Source organism: Saitoella complicata, assembly GCF_001661265.1.
Source record: "Saitoella complicata NRRL Y-17804 unplaced genomic scaffold SAICOscaffold_20, whole genome shotgun sequence".
NCBI lineage: Eukaryota > Fungi > Ascomycota > Saitoellomycetes > Saitoellales > Saitoellaceae > Saitoella > Saitoella complicata.
In genome coordinates this window covers 110,219-129,320 of record NW_017567011.1, presented here as the reverse complement: position 1 = coordinate 129,320, position 19,102 = coordinate 110,219, and the positions used below count along the sequence as shown (strand labels likewise).

General features: G+C 52.3%; 10 protein-coding genes across 10 annotated transcripts; 5 read left to right on the top strand and 5 right to left on the bottom strand.

The window, feature by feature from the left end:
• Positions 1 to 18: 18 nt before the first annotated feature.
• On the bottom strand, positions 19 to 701 carry SAICODRAFT_36404 (PTPS-domain-containing protein; the record flags this gene model as incomplete). Its single annotated transcript, XM_019168497.1, has 3 exons — positions 19 to 204; positions 253 to 368; positions 419 to 701. The coding sequence occupies 3 exons, from the start codon at positions 699 to 701 to the stop codon at positions 19 to 21; spliced, it is 585 nt and encodes a 194-aa protein (XP_019022459.1).
• Positions 702 to 1,058: 357 nt separating this feature from the next.
• SAICODRAFT_48173 (uncharacterized protein) lies at positions 1,059 to 1,991 on the top strand (the record flags this gene model as incomplete). The annotated part of the gene is made up of 1 exon (XM_019168919.1): positions 1,059 to 1,991. A coding segment is annotated over one exon (933 nt), but the record flags the coding sequence as incomplete, so codon positions are not given.
• Positions 1,992 to 2,634: 643 nt separating this feature from the next.
• On the top strand, positions 2,635 to 3,578 carry SAICODRAFT_31307 (amidase signature enzyme). The gene has a single exon (XM_019167892.1). The coding sequence runs from the start codon at positions 2,694 to 2,696 to the stop codon at positions 3,522 to 3,524; it is 831 nt and encodes a 276-aa protein (XP_019022457.1). The 5' UTR covers positions 2,635 to 2,693; the 3' UTR covers positions 3,525 to 3,578.
• Positions 3,579 to 3,966: 388 nt separating this feature from the next.
• On the bottom strand, positions 3,967 to 7,218 carry SAICODRAFT_154945 (Xpo1-domain-containing protein). The gene has a single exon (XM_019165572.1). The coding sequence runs from the start codon at positions 7,022 to 7,024 to the stop codon at positions 4,034 to 4,036; it is 2,991 nt and encodes a 996-aa protein (XP_019022456.1). The 5' UTR covers positions 7,025 to 7,218; the 3' UTR covers positions 3,967 to 4,033.
• Positions 7,219 to 7,339: 121 nt separating this feature from the next.
• On the top strand, positions 7,340 to 8,092 carry SAICODRAFT_36401 (uncharacterized protein; the record flags this gene model as incomplete). Its single annotated transcript, XM_019168496.1, has 1 exon — positions 7,340 to 8,092. One exon carries the CDS (start codon positions 7,340 to 7,342, stop codon positions 8,090 to 8,092), a length of 753 nt encoding a protein of 250 aa, XP_019022455.1.
• A 153-nt stretch (positions 8,093 to 8,245) lies between these two features.
• Positions 8,246 to 9,745, bottom strand: SAICODRAFT_83217 (mitogen-activated protein kinase). The gene is made up of 2 exons (XM_019171304.1): positions 9,465 to 9,745; positions 8,246 to 9,404 (listed from the first exon to the last, which is right to left on the bottom strand). Exons 1-2 carry the CDS (start codon positions 9,557 to 9,559, stop codon positions 8,432 to 8,434), a joined length of 1,068 nt encoding a protein of 355 aa, XP_019022454.1. The 5' UTR covers positions 9,560 to 9,745; the 3' UTR covers positions 8,246 to 8,431.
• Positions 9,746 to 9,923: 178 nt separating this feature from the next.
• On the bottom strand, positions 9,924 to 12,548 carry SAICODRAFT_59873 (uncharacterized protein; the record flags this gene model as incomplete). The annotated part of the gene is made up of 1 exon (XM_019169718.1): positions 9,924 to 12,548. The coding sequence occupies one exon, from the start codon at positions 12,546 to 12,548 to the stop codon at positions 9,924 to 9,926; it is 2,625 nt and encodes an 874-aa protein (XP_019022453.1).
• A 624-nt stretch (positions 12,549 to 13,172) lies between these two features.
• On the top strand, positions 13,173 to 15,607 carry SAICODRAFT_20709 (uncharacterized protein). Its single transcript, XM_019166308.1, has 2 exons — positions 13,173 to 13,380; positions 13,431 to 15,607. The coding sequence occupies exons 1-2, from the start codon at positions 13,198 to 13,200 to the stop codon at positions 15,549 to 15,551; spliced, it is 2,304 nt and encodes a 767-aa protein (XP_019022452.1). The 5' UTR covers positions 13,173 to 13,197; the 3' UTR covers positions 15,552 to 15,607.
• Positions 15,608 to 15,793: 186 nt separating this feature from the next.
• SAICODRAFT_26771 (D-xylulose kinase A) lies at positions 15,794 to 17,503 on the top strand (the record flags this gene model as incomplete). Its single annotated transcript, XM_019166978.1, has 1 exon — positions 15,794 to 17,503. The coding sequence occupies one exon, from the start codon at positions 15,794 to 15,796 to the stop codon at positions 17,501 to 17,503; it is 1,710 nt and encodes a 569-aa protein (XP_019022451.1).
• An 853-nt stretch (positions 17,504 to 18,356) lies between these two features.
• SAICODRAFT_20707 (uncharacterized protein) lies at positions 18,357 to 19,079 on the bottom strand. The gene has a single exon (XM_019166307.1). The coding sequence runs from the start codon at positions 19,019 to 19,021 to the stop codon at positions 18,368 to 18,370; it is 654 nt and encodes a 217-aa protein (XP_019022450.1). The 5' UTR covers positions 19,022 to 19,079; the 3' UTR covers positions 18,357 to 18,367.
• Positions 19,080 to 19,102: the final 23 nt, after the last annotated feature.

Genomic DNA, 19,102 nt, shown 5'->3' with positions numbered 1-19,102 from the left:
ATCTCAACCACATCCCTCTCATTCGCCTCTGTAGATAGCCTCATTGTGATCCGTTTCACGGACCTTAACCTCCCATAGCTGCGTCCGCGAACCAAGATACCCATGCTGCGTGAACACCTCCTTCATCACCTCCCAGACAAAGATAGCTAGGTTCTCAGCCGTCGTCTGCAATTTGTTTTCGTAGAAGTAAGAGATGTCCTTATCCTGCAGCATACTTTAGCCATGATCCAGGGAGGGGATAAAGGGACATACCAGGTGCTTGTGGTCGAGGTAATCGATGACGTTTTCCATCATAACCTTCTTCAGGGCCGTCATGCTCATGATCATGCCTGTTCCGTAGCTGACCTTTCCTTTCACAGTAACAGTAACTACAACTGTTTAGCTCACGTCCTTTATAGCTTATGCCCAAAAATCCCACCTTGATAATTGTGTCCATGACCATTGATGTTGTTGCATTTGCCATACAATGCAACATTCTCCTCGTCATTTAAGTGAGCCGAGTGGAGTCGATGAGCAGCACTGAATGTCTCTGTACGCGACAGATACGCTGTCTTCTCAGCAATCTCTGCAGCCGCCTGTTTACTTTGGGTTGACCATGGAATAAACTGTGTATCCCTAGATTGATGTTCCTGCCGAGGAGCACTCTGACCGTTACCTTCGACCATGTGTTCGCCCAACTCTGTCTGCACTTGTTCAGCCATGGATCAGCTGCGAGTGAAGTTTGCTGTTGTTGTTTACAATGCCTTTAAACTCTGAACTTAAGCTTCCGCATTCGGCAATTGGGGCTCCGAATATCGGCAATTTCCTAGCGCACCACGACATTGACGTCCCAAAAACTTCAACGTTACAGGGGTCATAATTTTCCGAACAACAGACGCCGCTCAACCATGAACGGGCTTTTACGGGCCTCCTTTCGACGGGCGTACTCAATAACGACCGGAACTGGGAAACCAAACTTCGATTTCACTCATGTCTACGCCGGCGACACTATTCTTCTCCGTTCGAGGAGACCTACCTCCAAATCAAAAGTTCGCTCTCAACAAACCAGACTTGTCGGTCCTTTACAAGAGGGCAAAAGTCTTCAAGTGAAAGATGGCCTTATCGAACACGAAGACATGATCGGGCAACCTGTCCGGACTACCGTCATGACTCATAACCAAGCTCCATATTCTATACACCACCCAACACTCGATGACTATGTCCTACTTTCAGAGCGACTGGTTACACCCATTTACCCCATCGATGCCGCGAATATCGTCGCATTACTCGACTTACATCCGAATCCTGGGGAGACAATGGAGGTCATGGAAGCGGGTACGGGACATGGTGCCTTGACGCTCTACCTCGCACGAGCGATCCATGCTGCCAACGCAACGGATAATCCAACGTCGAAAGTCCATACGATCGATATCAACACTAGGCACTCGAAGCACGCAGAAGGCGTCGTGGCCGGTTTCCGAAGGGGAATGTACAGCAAGGATGTCGAATTCTACGCACCCACCAATCCATCAGCATGGTGTGAGGAACAACTCGCACTCCGCGCCTCGAAGGCAGCATCTACTGAGTTCTCATCCGAATCAGCATCGGAAACCAAACCAGAATCTATACCCGCTTCAACTACAGAGCCAAAACCTTTCCTCTCTGCCGCCATCCTCGACCTCCCCGACCCGCACGCCCACTTCGCCTCTGTCGCCAAGTGCCTCCTCCCAGACCACTCCCTTCTCGTATGGTGCCCCTCCATAACCCAGATCATGGCCTGCATCGACCACGTTCAAAATAGTAGGAGAGAAGCCTATATTCCCCTTGTACCACTCTCCATCACGGAGTTTCAGACGAATGGGTTGAGGCCTTGGGATGTACGAAGTGTGAATGTATCGAAGGAGCAGGGTGAAAAGAGGATGGAGTGGGTTTGTAAGCCGAAGGCTGTGGGTGCTGTTGGGCGGAGTGTCGGTGGAGGGTTCGTGGCGGTGTTCAGGAAGGTGAAGTGGACGATGAACCAAGCGGTGCAGGAGGAAGAGACTGATGTGGAGAACAAGGGAGGTGAGGTTGTTTCGGAGGCTGTGGAAGCAGCTACTGAGAAGTCAGTGCAGCATTCGAAGCTCGAAGAGGAGGCTGAAACGACCGAGCGCGACTCCTTATTAGCACCCAAAGACGTCGCAGCTTGGAACAAACGCACAAATGCATTCACCTCCTATCTTCCACGCGAATCCATCCAGTCTTTAGCAGAAAATGCGCCAGCGAACACGCCTCTCCACGGAAAGACTATCGCCATCAAGGATAACATCTGCACATCACACTCTGAATTACCAACCACATGTGCCTCCAACATCCTCAAAGGTCACACAAGCCCATATCCGGCGACAGTCGTGTCCCTGCTGGAGGAGTCAGGAGCTGTGATCCATGCAAAGACCAACATGGATGAGTTCGGAATGGGTTCACACTCCATATACTCTGCTCGCGGACCTACGGTGAACCACGTTGACGGAGTGGAGTACAGTGCTGGTGGCAGTTCTGGCGGTTCTGCGGTCGCTGTACGGGATGGTATGTGCTATGCTGCTCTGGGGACTGACACTGGTGGATCTGTACGGCTTCCCGCAGCATACACCGGCATCGTTGGCTTCAAGCCAACTTATGGTTTACTCTCGCGATGGGGAGTTATCCCATACGCCAACTCCCTGGATACGGTTGGGATCATGACTAAAAAAGTGGAGGATGCTCGGAAGGTCTTTGATGTATTGAATGTGCATGATCCCAAAGACCCGACGAGTCTGCCACCTACGGCGAGAAAACCTATTAGATCGGAAAAGAAGAAAACGTGGACAGTTGGAGTTCCTGCCGAGTTCAACCCTGAGGAACTCTCGGAACCAGTCCGTAAAGCATGGGCAAGCGCGATTGACGCCTTGCGCAGTCAGGGTCATACAATCAAGGAGGTGTCCATCCCAGCAGTACAACAGGCTATAAGCGCATACTATATCCTTGCACCCGCTGAAGCGTCTTCAAACTTGGCTAAATTCGATGGTATTCGATACGGTCGTCGTGCTGATCAGGATTCTGCTAACGGCACGCTGTACGCCAACACCAAAGAGGAAGGTTGGGGCGAAGAGGTTAAGAGACGTGTGTTGCTCGGTACTTTCACGCTGAGCTCTGAGGCCATCGATAACTTCTTCATTCAGGCACAGAAAATCAGGAGGATGGTTCAAGATGACTTTGATAAAGTGTTTGCCACGAAGAACCCGTCGCGTGCTACGGAGCAGGGAGTGGAGGATGGTGTTGATGTGTTGATCACACCGTCATCTATGACCACTGCGCCATTACTGTCAGAGGTTAAGAAGCAGAAGAGACTGGATGCTTATGTGAACGATGTTTTGACCGTTCCGGCAAGTTTAGCTGGCCTTCCGGCTTGCAGTGTCCCGTATGGCAAGGATGAAAGCGGTATGCCAATTGGTCTGCAGGTTATGGGTCAGTTCGGAGAGGACCACACAGTCTTGGAAATGGCCAAAATCCTAGAAGATATGGTTTCATGAGGGTATAGTGCTATATATCGTACATCCTGATCTTACTCCTCCATGACAATGACCTGCTTATGAATCTTTAATGCCATGACGATGAAGAAAGTGATTGACATAGGAAGAGACGGACGACGCGGATAGATCCAGACTGATCATAATTCACCTACTAAATGATTACCATTCACATATGCTAACCCACCAACCCTCATGCCGCCAATGCACATCACAGTCCAGAAAACCAGCGCCCCGACATGCAACACGCTATGCTAAACATACAATGCCATATCTTCTTTCACTCCTTGCTCCTTTCTTGCTCTTGATATCCTCACACCATGCCTTCTCAGCTGCACTAAATCACCAAAAACACTCCAAATCCACCGAAATCCAATAACTTTTTGAAAGATGCTTGCATCTATATCATGCGTGACAAAAACGAATAAACGATAAAGGCCGACGCCATGTAGAGAAAAATGAAAGCTAAAATCGCTCGCTGCTTGCTGAATCACTGTACTGGAACACACCAACTAGCCACGGCTAGCGATAATTAGGTTATAAAAGAACTTTCTGAAGTCGCGGAGGTCCATTGTTCGAAGGGACTGAATATATTCTGCCGCGGTGGGCTGGGGGAAGTTGATGGAGACGAGGTAGTTCTGGAGGGCGACGATGAAGGTGTCGCCTTTTTGCTCGAACATAGCTTTCTGCAGGGAAGCGATTTCGAAGAGGAGGAGTTGCGCTTGAGCATCTCGGGGGTTGAACTCAGGTTTCGAAGGAACCTCGAAGCATACTGGAGTCATGATTTCGTACATGATCCTCTGGAACCCAGGAAGATCTTGACCGACGAGCTGGTTAGTAATAGCAGTAGTCTTGTTAGGACCACCCCATGTAGCAACCATAGTCGTCAAAACACCAAACGCAAGCTTCGCCGTCGGAGCATCAGACACATCAGACCCAAAGTGAACAATACTTTGAATGATGGACTCGAAGTTACCCTGGTTCGTCTCGCTAACAAAGACAGAGCCAAGACGGTTGTTCAAGATCGCAAGAATAAAGTTCAAGTACGCCTTGCGCATCTCAATCCTCTTGAGCAAAGCATCCGTTCCCTCCGCAGGGTTGTTGAGCGTAGAGAAGATCCGGCCCAACAAAGGCATCAACAAGTTGTTGAGCATATCGAAGATATGCGGCTGAAACTTGTGAATCAACTGACCCAAGAAGGGAAGGAAATCAACCAACTCCGACGTCTTAGCCTCCGTAAGTAACCCATTGATAAGTCTCGGAGTCTCCGGAAGCAACCGCGACCCCAGAATACTAACTAACCTCGCAAACGCAAACCTCGAAGCATCACGGACAATCTCCACCGTATTGAACGTCTGAAGCGCAACGAGAATAACTTCTGTTGCCTCCAGAAACGCCGTCGCCCACTCAGCCGTCGCCGGCTCACCCTTCATCGTCTCCGGGAATCCCTTACAGAAGGTTCCGATGGCCATGATGTCGTGATGAACCTGCAACACATTCAACTGATCCGTTTTACTACCAGCGAGTCGCTGCTGAATATCAGCAAATAACGGCGCCAGCAACTTCCGTGCCACGGCCAACTGCTGCTCAGCAGGCACAGATTGATCCGAGATCAACAACCCCGCACTCTCGAACAAATACAGCTGGCTCTCGAAACTTCCGCCCGACGTCGCAGCATCCGCGCTCATCTCGTTCTCCGCCTCCAGATCCTCCGACGGTAACTCAGCTGTGACAACAAGAAGATCACCCATAGCAGTCAACGCAACCTCCGCAATATTTCCCAAGTTGTTCTTCAAACTCTTGACGAACCGGTAAAACAAATACCAAGCGCGTGTCCTCACCTGCACATTCTCATTATGCAACCCCTTCGGTCCAATGAAGATTTCCAAGACCTTGGGGACGAAAGCAGACTGTAACTGGAAGAAGGAAACATACCTTACCACAATCTCCATGAATTGGAGAAAAATGGAGGGGTGTGTGTGTGTCGCGACATCAGAGTTAACGAGCATAGCCATCATCCCACCAAGCTGCGTCGGCGTCGGATCCTGATCGCTCTTGACGTAAATCTGCGCGCCGCGGATACACTCACTATACGAATACAGCTGAAACAACGCGCACTCCAGATCTCTCCAGTTCAAGCTCTGCGCAGGTTTACCCAACGTCGACGAGACGACGGAATACACAGCGTTGTTGAAAAGTTCCGGATCAATCGTCGCGACTGTTTCCTGGAAGATCTTGATCTTCGACCGCATGTCCCGAAACTCCGCTTCCTCGTCCGCATCAGCCTCAGATCCCCACTCCGACTCATCATCGTAGCGGAGTTTCTGGATCATGGCACTCAGGAGGGGTCCGAGCATCTGTCCCTTTGCCGGATCAACCGCGCCGCGTTTCTTCTCTTTTCGGATCATGGCAAGGAGATCGGTGACGAAGGGGTACACAGCCATCGACGTCTCGTCGTACTCATCCGACAAGAACCTCAACAAGAACGGGAACAACCCCTGAAGAAGAGCCGTTGCCTGTGCCTGTGCTTGCGGGGTGATGCTTCCATCCTCAAGAATCCTCGCCAACTCCACTCCCTGAATATTCGCCAACCGCGCAACATGCTGACTGAATTCTGGATCCGCACTCGTATCGAGTTGATTCATTACCGTCGTCAAATTCAACAATGAGATTAGTTCCAGCTTTCCAGGCGGCAACATCTTCTTCCCCACGATCTCCACAAGTGCTTCACAAGCATGACTCCTCAAATTCTCATTCAACAAGTAATTGAAGATGACGTTCATGTAACTCTCATTCACCACCAAGTTGATATCAATCCACGAGATCCATGATCCAATAACCTGTAAAGCCAATTGCACGGCACCATCATCACTGCCCTGATACTCCAACATCAACTCCCTCAACACCGTCGTAACCTTCGTCACATCATTGTCTCGAATCACATCCTTGATCGCATTATTCCTCTGCACCTCCGCCGGGCTCCGAACAAAAAGCGCATCCGCAATCTCCACATTGATGGCCAGCAAAATGCGGAGGAAGAAGTTGACTGTTCGTGGGTTCGTTCGTCGACCTGATGGAACGGAAGACACCGATAATGAGAGAAAATCAGCGAAGAAGGAACGCCATGACGTCGGATAAATCGCAATAAACAGAAACGAGAAAGACTGTGCCAATTTGTTGCGCAGATACGCTGGATCCTCCCCACCACTTCCACTGACAAACTCCACATTCACGAAATTCAACAACGTCGTCCTGATATACTCCAAACTCCCTTCACCCAGAGTATCCCGCCTATGCTCCAACGCATCGTTCACAGTCTGCAACGCAAAGAACCTTGCTGGTTCTGAAGCTTTCGGAACTTTCGTGAACAATGCCAGACAAACCTGCCAACCGTCCGGCGAAGCCTTGACTTGTTCACAAAACTGCATTGCTTGTTTCTTCAATGATGGATCCGCTGCGGGATCTAATGCGACCCGGACCGCCTGCTCGACTTGCTCATCCATGCTGTGCTTTCTGTGCCTTGAATCGAATTTGACAGTTACTGACGAATGCTTTGCTCGGTGGGAAGAAAGGAGTGGATCGGGAGAGGAGTACTGCACACCTAAGCACGAATACAGAGAGCAATGGTCAACGATGACTCAAGTCGGAAGCCGTTTGATCAAGACGGTTAAGGTTTTGGTCGATGATACAAGAGTCTATATTTCACCCAACGTCCCTGAAGTCCTGCAGAACTCACAACACCGGTTGCATGCGCGGGTGCGATAGACCTCCGAGGAGAGGAGAGCTCATACGACACCTTAGTCGGCTTGCAATAAGCAATGGTCCTCAACACCACACAACCATATGCATCCCTCCTCCTCCCCGGCGAATCCCTCCCAGAAGACCTAACCACAGCCGCTTCAACACCTCTTCGCCTCGGTCCCGGGCTCTTCCTCTCTCATGATCCCTCAAACCCCGCAATTCTACCACAAAAAGCCGGGAGACTCCAAAACTTAGCACCAAATTCCTACTACATCAATTCATCCCAGAAACGCTACGTCCCAGCCGTAGGCGAAAGCGTCATCGCCCAAGTAACCGGCAAGCACGTCGAAGGCTACAAACTCGATGTTGGCTCTGCCCACCCGGCCCAACTCGATGCCCTCGCCTTCGAAGGCGCAACAAAAAAGAACCGACCAATGCTCAATATCGGTTCTTTGGTCTACGCACGCGTAACCCTCGCCAACAAAGACATGGAACCCGAACTCGAATGCATTGACCCCACAACCGGCAAATCCGGTGGCTTCGGCGAACTCGTCTCCGGGTACATCTTCAGCGTCTCCCTCCCCCTTTGCCGGCGATTACTACTCCCAAATCCGCCGGTATTGTTGGCATTGGCGGGACAAGTCGCGTTTGAGATCGCGGTGGGGGTTAATGGACGGATATGGGTGAAGAGTGGTGATGCGGGCACGACGATTGCGGTTGTGGAGGCAGTTAGACGGAGTGAGTTTTTGAGGGAGAGTGAGGTTGGGAGGATGGTGAAGGAGGTGTTGGCCGGGAGAGCGAGCACAAGAATAGGCGAGGCAGTAAGTTAGATAGGAAGATAAGGGAGGAGGTGAAGGACACATCCAAAACCGCATACGCAATTGCAACAATCTCCGAATCAACCTTCAAAGTCAAAGGGTGAAAGGATATGATGTCTAAATGATTTGATTTGCAAAGGACAAAAGTAAAGAAGAAAAAGCAAAAACTACTCCAAAATGCCCCAAAAGCCGTGCTTGTCTCGAGATCTCCGGGTCCAGCCGACTCTCTGCCCATAAAATATCAAAAAAGTGACCAGCAAGTTCTCCAGGAAGCTTGTACCCTCCTCGCTCCCACTCCTTCTCACTCACTCAAGCTCATGCCCGGGCTCGCTAACGCTCGCAAGCTCTCGCTCAGGCCTGCCCACCCCCATGACCCATAACCTCCTCATAAATCAACCCCTTCAACTGCTCCTTACTCATCGTCTCCTTAACCCTATCAAAATCAAAGAAACTCTCCGGAATAGGCCGTGCCATAGGCTCATCCTCCGGATCATGATACGGCTCAAGATACGGATGCTTCAGCGCTTCCTCGACAGTAATCCGCTTGAGTGGGTTGAATGTGAGCAGTTTCTCGAGCATGTCGATGGCGAGGGGGTTTGCTTTTGAACAGAGGACGGAGAAGGGGACGCGTTTGCGGAATGGGAGGGAGCGGATGTATTCCCGCGCGCGACGGGATTTGATGCCGTAGTAGTCTTCCATGGTGGGTGTGCCCAGGACATCCAAAATGAGCGTGAGTTGGTGGTGATAATCCTTCCCCGGGAAAAGCGGCTTTCCCGTGAGCATTTCAGCAAGGATACACCCCACGGACCAAACATCGATAGCCGTGGTGTATTCTTTGAATGTGAGCATGATCTCAGGCGCACGATACCACCTCGTCGCAACATACTCCGTCATAAACCCCTGGTTATCCTCCGTACTCGCCGCACTCCTCGCCAACCCAAAATCACAAATCTTCAAATCACAATTCGCATTCAACAACAAATTACTCGGCTTCAAATCCCGATGCAAGACATTCGCCGAATGCAACGCTTTTAACCCACGCAGCGTTTGGTAAATAAAGTATTGACAATGATCGTCCGAGAGATCTTGGGTGCGGATAACGCGGTGCATGTCTGTGTCCATGAGTTCTTGGATAAGGTACACTTCGCAGAAGGAGTCGAAGGATTTGGGTTTTTGGACGTCGAGGATTGAGATGATGTTTTCGTGGTCGAAGTATTTCAGGAGTTTGATTTCTCGGAGGGTACGGAGGCAGAACATGGAGTGGTCGAAGGGGGTGATCTTCTTGATGGCGACCTTTTGACCACTTGGTTTGTGAATTGCGGAACTGGACCCACACTGTCAGTAAACGGTGCCAAGACGGTGGTGAGGGAGGCGAACGACATACCATACAACACCATAAGCACCCTCTCCCACAACATCCTGAATATCATAATGCTCCGAAACGTTAAAGTTCACTTTCCTCGACGAAGATTTGGACATGGTTGCAACTGGCGTAGTTGTCGGAACGGTTACTGGGTATCACTGGTGAAACAGTTGGGGAGGACTCGAAGAGGAGCCGACGGAGCTTTTGTAAGCCGAAACAAAGAAAGGGAAGTCACCAGTCGAACGGAAGCGTAACCAGCCGCTTCGTGCACTCGAGGGAATAGAAAGGGTCGGAGGATTCGTTCCAGCTTAGAGTAGAGTAAGTACACCCAGGGACAAGGCGCGCGTACTGACAAAGGTATTGCAGCCGAAACACACTCAGTACAAAGGGACATGGGATGAACAAAAAAGTATGCAATTCAAAAATACCTTACTCTGCTGGCTAGATCTCTTTCATTTTCCCCAACACTTGCTATGACGATCACGCATTCACCTTGTCCTTCAACTGCATAAGCCACTGCTGGTACCCCGCCGCTCCATCCGTCCTATCCTCCGCCAACATACTCAACGCCCAAGCCTTAAGTGCAGGCTCTCCATCCTCCCTCACGATGTAAAGATGCGGGTAATACAAACTCCCATCCTTACTCTCCCGAATCTTTCCAATAATCGCATTAATCCGCTGCGAGAACTGGTTCTCCAATACGGGCAACGTGGCCTTTCCGACCCGGACACCCGTGATGTCGGGGAGTCCAAAGACGTCCTGGATGAGCTGCGGGACGGCGGCACGGCCGACCCAGAGGAAGAGTTGTTGGCCGTCCCCGATGAGGTAAAGTCCATGCGGCTCGAAAAACTGGGAATTCAGGTTCATCGTAGGCGGCATAACGATTCCCTCCGCACCAGGCAACCCAGCCTCGTCAGGCATATTATGCAACGAGTAAAACCTGGGGTGGATATACGGAATCAAATGTGCTCCAGGCAGAGACGACAACAACGCCAACGCTGCACTCCTCATATCCGTGGGAATTTGCGTAGTTTTCCGTAATCCGGTGTGTTTCGTCAACGCCAAGATCAAGAGCGGCAATAGTCGTAGGTTATGCGTGAACTGTAGTGGAGTCGCCGCGCCGATATTCGAGGTGGTCAACTCCTTCTTAAACACCTGCAACAACTCAACCAACGTCTTGAACAACGTCTCCCTCGCATCATTCAACCCAGAATCAAGCGTCCTCTCAACAGCCTTGTTAGCATACAGGGTAGCAATAGCAACCTGATCCGCCGACGCATAAACCTCCGACAAATTCTGCGTAACGGGAAGACAGAGCGTCAAAACCCTAATCCTTCTCTCACCCTTACACGTCGAATGCAAGACCGCAGTCTGGAAACACACGGTACTCTTCGTCATGTTCTCATCGATCGCAACCTCGATACAGTAGCCTTGGTCACGCGGCATAGCAGGGAACGCCAACAAATCCGAAGACCTCGCAAAGAAGTTTCCATAGAATGCGGACATACGCAACCCAGATGTCGCACGGACACGCATGACGGTCTCCAATTGAATCTCGGCACTCACGAACTCCGAGAGTTCATGCGCGAACTTGACGGCGTCCTCGGTCCTACTCGCACTCCATGAGGGATAGTAGAATGTCTGTCCACCGGTAAATCGGGGAAGACACGACAAAGAGGCAACATCCTGGTACCCACTCGCAAACAAGAACATATCAACCGAAACCTGGCTCTTCGAGCACTCCACCGCAAAACTCTTGTAGAATGAGTTTTGGGCCTGCAATAACCCAGTCTCCTTCGCTGTTCCCAAAAGCTTGGGATCCTCTCTCGGCTTCAAGGCGCCCACGCCCAAGTTGGGTAGAGAAGCCATCAAGCAGACGACTTTACCACCGATAGGAGAAGCGAGCTTATGAGCTGCTCGCAAGGCAGGACCCATTGCGTTTCCGGTGGAGGTGTTACCACCGAACATATCCTGCATCTTGCTCAGGAGGGTCTCGACACCTTCCCTGCACTCGTGGAGGTTGACCAACAAATCATCAGGCTGCGGCAAAAACGGCTCGTCCAAGTCCGAGATAACGAGCATGTTGGGCTCAGCCTGTCCGGGTACAATGCTAAAATAATGCAACGCACTATCAACAGCCATGAACCCAATCCGCGTCCTCTTATCAACATTCGGAATGCGATCCAAGCTCTCAAGAATAGTCCTCGCGGTCGTCGCAACGAGTCCAGATTGAACCGCAGGCATACTCACATCAATCAAAAACAAATAAACCAACGGCTGTGGCGGCCTAACCATATAATCCTTCGGCGCAATGAAATCGACAACAGAGTAATTCAACTCCGCACGCTGCCAACGATCAAGCTGCTTATTCTCCACAGGATCCCAGTCGAAGCTTTGAGGGACATCATTGGTCAGGTTACACATCTGACACCGCCACCTATTCCCACCCTCGATGAAGACGGCGAATGGGTTGATGTATGTTCTGCAACGTCGACAACGCGCGATAACGGTATCGGGGATCACGGGAACAGGCGCATCATCGTCACGAAGCGTAATGTAAGGACGAATCGTAAGCGCGAACGGCAACTTCGACTTCTTGAGCAAGGACGAGGTCTGCGGAACAGCATTGAGTGTAGACCGCATATACTCCGGAGGACAATTCGCGTGCTCTGATGGCGTCAGGGCCGTGTTTGGGGGCAAGTTAATCGTGGGTGGGGGCGCATCGAGTTCGGCGGGGATAGGCGGCTGTGTCATCAAATCGACGGGGAAGATGTTGTTCGTGACGCGGCCTGCGGTGGGCATAGCGCCCTGGACACCCATCTGACCAAATTGCTGGGTCATGCCTGCCATTCCTGGAGACTGGGGTTGTTGCGCAGGTGGAGGGTTCGTAGGACCATAGCCTGGCGTGACGGGAGCATTCGCACCGTAGATCGGAGCTGCCTGGAATTGCTGGTTGGGATCCTGAGGGTAGCCCATTGCCTGCGCAGGCTGACCATATCCCACAGGAGCCTGAGCCTGTTGAAGGGATGCAGCACCTGCGGGCGTAAAGAACTGCTGATCTTGTGCGCCGTAGGCAGCGCCAGCTACGGGTCCACCAGCATACATCTGCGGAGCCTCGACGGGTGCTGCAGAAGCCGTGAAGTCGTATTGCTGGGTAGGGTACGCACGACGAGACTTTGACGCGGGAGCAGCAGCGGGCGTCGCGCCGTCAGCGGAGTATCCGACTGGAGGAGACGCAACTTGTTGTGGTGCGCCGGGGTACTGGGGGCCATTGGGCTGTTGGCCCTGGGCCTGTTGAGGCACACCGTATGGACCGGAGTAAGGCTGCGACATTGTTGCGTCGTTCGCTTTGAATTAGGGTATTAGATGAAGCCCAGCGAGCCTTGGCTTGTCTAAGGGAAGATCCGGGTATGTGGGCAGTTGGTGGAGGGCTGGTTGCACGCCAATTGAATTGATCGGTCTGTGTTGTTTGTACGTCGTGGATCTCCGAGGTCGTCGTTACGCCAGTGACACGCCGCGCTTCCCTATTGCAGTGACACGTCTACGAGAATGATCTGGGTGATCAGGGCAAGTCGATAGAGAAGAAACATTCTTTGTATCATTTCTACAACTCCTTTTTCTACACGAATCAGCCCACGAACACCTCCATTGCTGACGGGTGCCTGCACATCCCCTGCTCCGCTGGTCACAACAAAATCTTCAGTAACCCTGACTTTGGACGAACTCTCACGCTCGCAAAGCCAACCTTTACAGAATGGCCAAGACAAAAGTCGTGAAGAAGAACAAGAGGCACCAGCCTGACGAAGTTCCCGCTTCCCAGCCCTATGCTACTCCGCCGCAGACATGGCAACCAGCTGTTCAAGAGGCGACTCACGTTGATAATCAGTCCGACGGCGAGAAGAGCAGTAAGAGGAGAAGGGAAGATGATGGGGAGCAGGTTCGTCGCTGTCAGATTCATCTATTGGGATGTACTGACATGGTGAACAGTCTAAGAAGAAAAAGAAGCAGGATAAGAAGCACAAACGCGACAAGCACCGTCACGAGGATGAATCTCGGGTAGCATACAACGCCGAAGAAATACTCTCCCCCTTCGCCGAGCCCATACCTTCCGCGATTGTGAGCGATAGCCAAACTCACTCGATTACAGCTACCCAAGAACCTCTCTTGGGTTCCGAGTCCTTGTTGACCCCCGCTACCCAAGGCGAGCCGGCTGCATTCGCTGGGTTCCAGCCCGTGGGAGCTTCGACCCCGCTCACCACGGAGAAAAAAAAGAAGAAGAAGAAGGATAAACACAGGAACAAGGACTCCACCCAAGAAATCGCCTCCTCCCAACCCGAAACCCAACCCCAACCGGTGCAAATCCCCTACGAAGGCCTCCTCGGTCACACCTCAGTTCCCACTCACACTCACCACCAACCCCACCACCACCTCTCCGCTCTCGACGAAGCAGTCTTGGTCGCAACAGCCCTCGCAGCAAACTCCGTCCCCGTATGCGTCCCGGTCCCGCACTTCGATCACTCGCAGCTCGACCCGAGGTTGGATGATCCAGCCGCAAATGCGATGTTGGTGCAGCAACTTGCGGCGGCGGCGGGTGCTATGCCCATCCCGGTTCCGAACGCGGCGCAGGGAGGGGAGTATCCGGCCTTGTTGGGTGGAGCGCCGGTTGCGGTGGCCGCGGGTGTGGTGAGTGAGAAGGCGAAGAAGAAGAAGATGAAGGGAGAGAGTGTGGCACAAGCTGCGAATGATGTCTACAACTTGACGGACGATGACACGGAGGATGAAGCAACTTCCACTTCCAAGAGCAAGAGGATTATCAAGAATAAGGTTGCATTCACGCCCGAAGAAGACGCCGTGATCAAGTCCCAGATTCAGGCCTGGCTCGACGGACAAGGTCTCTCCGAAGCAAAATTCCAGACTATGCTCCGCGCCGCCGACCGCCCCGCGATCAAAACCCAGCTCAGGCCCCTCTGGAAACAACTCCACGCCGCCCTTCCCGCCCGCGGTCAACCATCCGTCGTCTCTCGCGTTCATGTTCTGTGGCGCGAAGACACCCCCGGCAACTCCACCCAAACAACCCAAGACGACAAAGGCCGGGACGTCGTTATCGGCTCCTTCACCGACGAGGAAGTCGCACTTCTCGAGAAAGTCGTACAGCAGCACTGTGCGGACCATGAGTGGTCTACCGACGATTTTAAGGAAAAGGTGTGGAAAGAGGGGAGGACGAAGGAGGTCAAGGCGTGTTTCAAGGAGTGTTATGCGGCTGTCCCGTATAGGAAGCAGCATTCCGTGTATAATCATATCAGGAGGAAGTACTCGCCGTATGAGAAGAGGGCGAGGTGGACGGAGGAGGAGGATCAGGAACTTGAGCGTCTTCTTCTTGAAAAAGGGAAGGTGTGGAAGGATATCGGGAAAGCTATTGGACGCATGCCGGAAGACGTCAGAGACAGATACAGGAATTATCTGGTGTGTGGAGACAAGAGGAACGATAACCGTTGGACGCGGGAGGAGGAGATTAAGTTGAGGGATGCGGTACACCAGGCTGTCGCGAATGTTGGTGGTGATATGGAGAAGATTAATTGGGGAATTGTTAGTGCGAATATGGGTGGTGCGAGGAGTAGGTTGCAGTGTCGCTGGAAGTGGGTGAGGAGTGCTGGGGCACTCAAGGCTGATCCGAATGCTGTCGCCAAGTTCGCCGAGGAGGGAGAGGACGAGGAGAAAGGTGCGAAAGAAGGGATTCCGGCACGTGCGGCCAACAAAGCGAAGCCGAGATGGATGGCGGGTGATTCCGAATGGCTACTTGGCAAAATCCGCGATTCGGGCGTGCACCACGAGAACCTCATCCGATGGACCGAGATCAAAGCTTCCGATCCCAGCACCTGGTGGAAAATTACCGACTATAAAAAGGCGTTCCGTGACCTTCGGGCGACGAAGAAGAAGGAGGTTAAGACGGGGATGGAATTCCAACAGATTGTTGGGGTGATTTTGGAGGATTTGATGGAGTTGGACGAGGAAGTCAAGGTGAGGGGAGTTGTCAGTGAGGAGGGGAGGAGGAACTTGAGTAGTGAGTTTGTGAATGATGAGGATGATGAGGACGAGGAGATGGCTTAGGATGAGCTATGATATGGTGCCGCGGTGCTTTTGGGTTCAATACATTTTCGTGGCAGAACGTACTGGTGTTTGCACCGGTTAAAGAACCGGGTAAATTGGCGCTTCACCTGAGGTCTCCCCGCGCGGACCGCCAACCGCGCGCGTGCACCGACCCTCAAATAACCTTGGAAGATGGACATGTGAACTGTCAGGTAATGGAGGGTCCATCAACCAAACATACAATCAGTTCATTGACAATTGCAATGGAACCAAGACCAGACGACCTCTTCCTCGGCTGCGACCTCTCAACCCAACAACTAAAGATCGTGGCAATCAACTCCTCCCTCCAAACAATCCACGAAGCAGCCTGCCATTTCGACAACGACCTCCCACAGTACAAGACCACTTCCGGCGTCCACGTAAACGGCGATGAGATCGCTGCTCCGGTCGAGATGTGGATCGCGGCGCTTGATCTTGTGTTACAGCGCATGAAGGACGAGGGATTTGAGTTTGGGAGGGTGCGGGGGATCTCCGGGGCGGGACAACAACATGGGAGTGTTTATTGGTCACGGGAGGCAGAAGGGTTGTTGGCAGCGTTGGAGAAAGACAAGACTTTAGTGGAGCAACTGAGTCCGAAAGCGTTTACCCACCCCATCTCCCCGAATTGGCAGGATCATTCCACGTCGAGGGAATGCGCGGATCATGAGGCTGCTGTCGGGAGCGCTGAGAAATTGGCGGAGATTACGGGCTCGAAGGCGCACGAGCGGTTTACTGGGCCGCAGATATTGAAGTTGAGACGGAATCGTCCGGAGGTCTATCACGAGACCTATCGGATCTCGCTCGTCTCCAGCTTTTTGTCATCGTTGTTTCTGGGGAGCATCGCACCCATTGACATCGCAGACGTCTGTGGTATGAATCTCTGGGATATTTCCTCCAACACCTACTCCCAGAGACTCGTCTCTCTCGTCAGCGACAACCCAGGCTCTCTCATCCAGAAACTCGGAATCCCCGAGACTGACGGTGGGCGGCTGATTGACTACATTTCGCCTTACTTCGTGCACCGGTATGGCTTCCCCACAGATTGTTGCGTGGTCCCATTCACAGGAGATAACCCCGCGACGCTGCTTTCATTCCCGTTGAGGCCGTTGGATGTGATTATCTCGCTGGGGACATCGACGACGTTGTTAGTGACCACCCCAACCTACATCACAGACCCCGGGTATCACATGTTCGCGCACCCCACGACACCGGGGTTGTATATGGCCATGCTCTGTTACAAGAACGGAGCCCTCGCGCGGTTGGGGGTCCGAGATGCGGTATCCAAAGTGAAAGACACCTGGGACGAATTTACGAAGATCGCCCTCGAAACACCGGTGCTGGGACGCGAAAACGCGGATGATCCGGCGAAATTGGGGTTCTACTTCCCGCTCAGCGAGATCATCCCCGCCGCCCCCTCCGGAACTTGGCGGTTCCTCTCCAATGGAGAACTGGAGGAAGTCCAACCTGGTGGGAAGTGGGACGTTCCCAGGGATGATGTCCGAACAATCATCGAATCCCAAGCCCTCTCTATGCGGCTTCGCTCTCAACCCCTCCTCGCCCAAGGCGCCGGCCGCCCAGGCAAGATCTGGGTAGTAGGCGGCGGCTCCTCCAACCCCGCCATTAACAACATCATCGGACAAGTTTTCGGCGCAAGGGAGGGGGTGTACAAGTTGTTGAAGGGGGCCGCGAATGCATGCGCGTTGGGAGGGGCAAATAAGGCTGCCTGGGGGGTGTTGAGGAAGAAGGGGGAGACATTTGAGGATTTCATGGCGGCGAGATGGGAGGCTGAGGGGGGGGGAAGGAGTGAGAGAGTTGTACAGGGGATGAAGGACGGAGAGGGGGATGGTATTTGGGAGAAGTATGGGGAGGTGCTGGGGGTGTTTGAGGAAGCGGAGAGGAGGGTTGTGGCGAGCAAGAACGGGCAAGGACACTGAGGGAGAACATTTTTTGAATACCATTTATCATGCCACATATCTAGCGTTGCATATCGTCGTAAACCGTTGGGTAGGAAGCCTGCGCGTGCGACGTGTTCAGGTAGCGTGAGAACGAGGGTTCGGATGAAAAAAGTCGAAACCTCGACTTGAATCTGTGTTTCCCCTGTAGTGGTGATATTGTGAACCTGATCCTGGCTGTCAATGAAGACGTTCAGGTTCAATCCGGCAGTGAGCTCGCTCAAATTCGACCGTGCGTTTGCCTTGTGCGATGACCTCCTACCCGGGCAATCCGCGCTGCCATTGGTTCTGAAAGATTGGTGCCCCCTCTGAAGCAAACCCACTGGGCAACAATGATAACCCTATCCGTCTCCTGGGCCGTCACGACACCCGGTGGAACCATGCGAATCAATGCTGCCGGGACTTACCCGAAAGACCAGGGTGCAGCCATCAATAAATTGCTCGCTTGCTTCCCTGAGGACTCTTTTTCATTCACGGACTCTGACGACGAACATTTGGGGCCAAAGTTGTTCAAGATGTCGTTTTCGATTAATGCGTTTGTAAAAACTCTGAGGCATTTGAGAAGTATATTACTGATGGGAATGAGCAGGTACAGAAGGTCTTGAAGGAATGTGTGGTTGTCTGGAGGCAGAAGCATCAGGTTGTTCCATCGAGGTCTCTGGTTCCCGTCATGGATAAAGAGAGGATGTACATCGTTGGATGCCTGAGTAGGTTGTCCAAGAACGAGAGGTTTTCGGAATGGGTACGTCAATGATCAGGAGCTCATGACGAGACCAGGAAGGATGAGGAGACGCATCGATTTCTCCGAGTTTTGAGGGAGGTAAGTGTTTTTATTAGTCGTATACCTTATATATCACTTTTCGTTTCCTCGAGTCGTGCTTCATCGTGTTCAACATCCTCCCTTGCCTCCTCCACCTTCTCCTCTGTGTTCGGTGCTTCCCGTCTCGCTGCCTCGATCCGCGTTTCAAGGCCGTCCATCTCCTTCGTCAGTCTGACAATCTCAACCAAGTCTTTCAGGCTCTTAACGAAGTGTCCTTGCGCAGCACGTAGTTGCGGGTGGACGAGTACTCCATACCACCGTAGTGGGTCATCCTCCGAGATCGTCATCTTCTTTAGTTGTTGTGCCAGGTCATCGGCCTCACCTTCCTCCAACTCCTCGCCTTTTCGCCGCCTTCTCATCTCATTATTCCTCTCGTTCTGAGCCTGATCCACACCCAACTCCTCAACAACATCTCCAGCGTCATCATACACCAACTCCGCAATCTCCAATTGCCCAGCTAGACCACGCTTCGCTCGCATCCTCAAATCATATCCCAGCGGTCCAATCCCCGTATTTGACCTCTTCGCAACACTGAGATCCCAGAAGCCATCCTTCAGTGCCGTAGATAATGACGTGCGAAGTGAGGAGTATGTGTCGTGTAGAGCAAGGTATTCGAGAATCAAGGCATCCAGATCCTCAGGTAGTGATCCATTATTATTCGCGTCGGTTGTTCTTGACATTTGACCGGTTTACAGAGCGCCAGACTTCTTATTTATCGAGTTGCCTAAACAAGGTGGGTTGCTGTCTACGTTACACCGGCC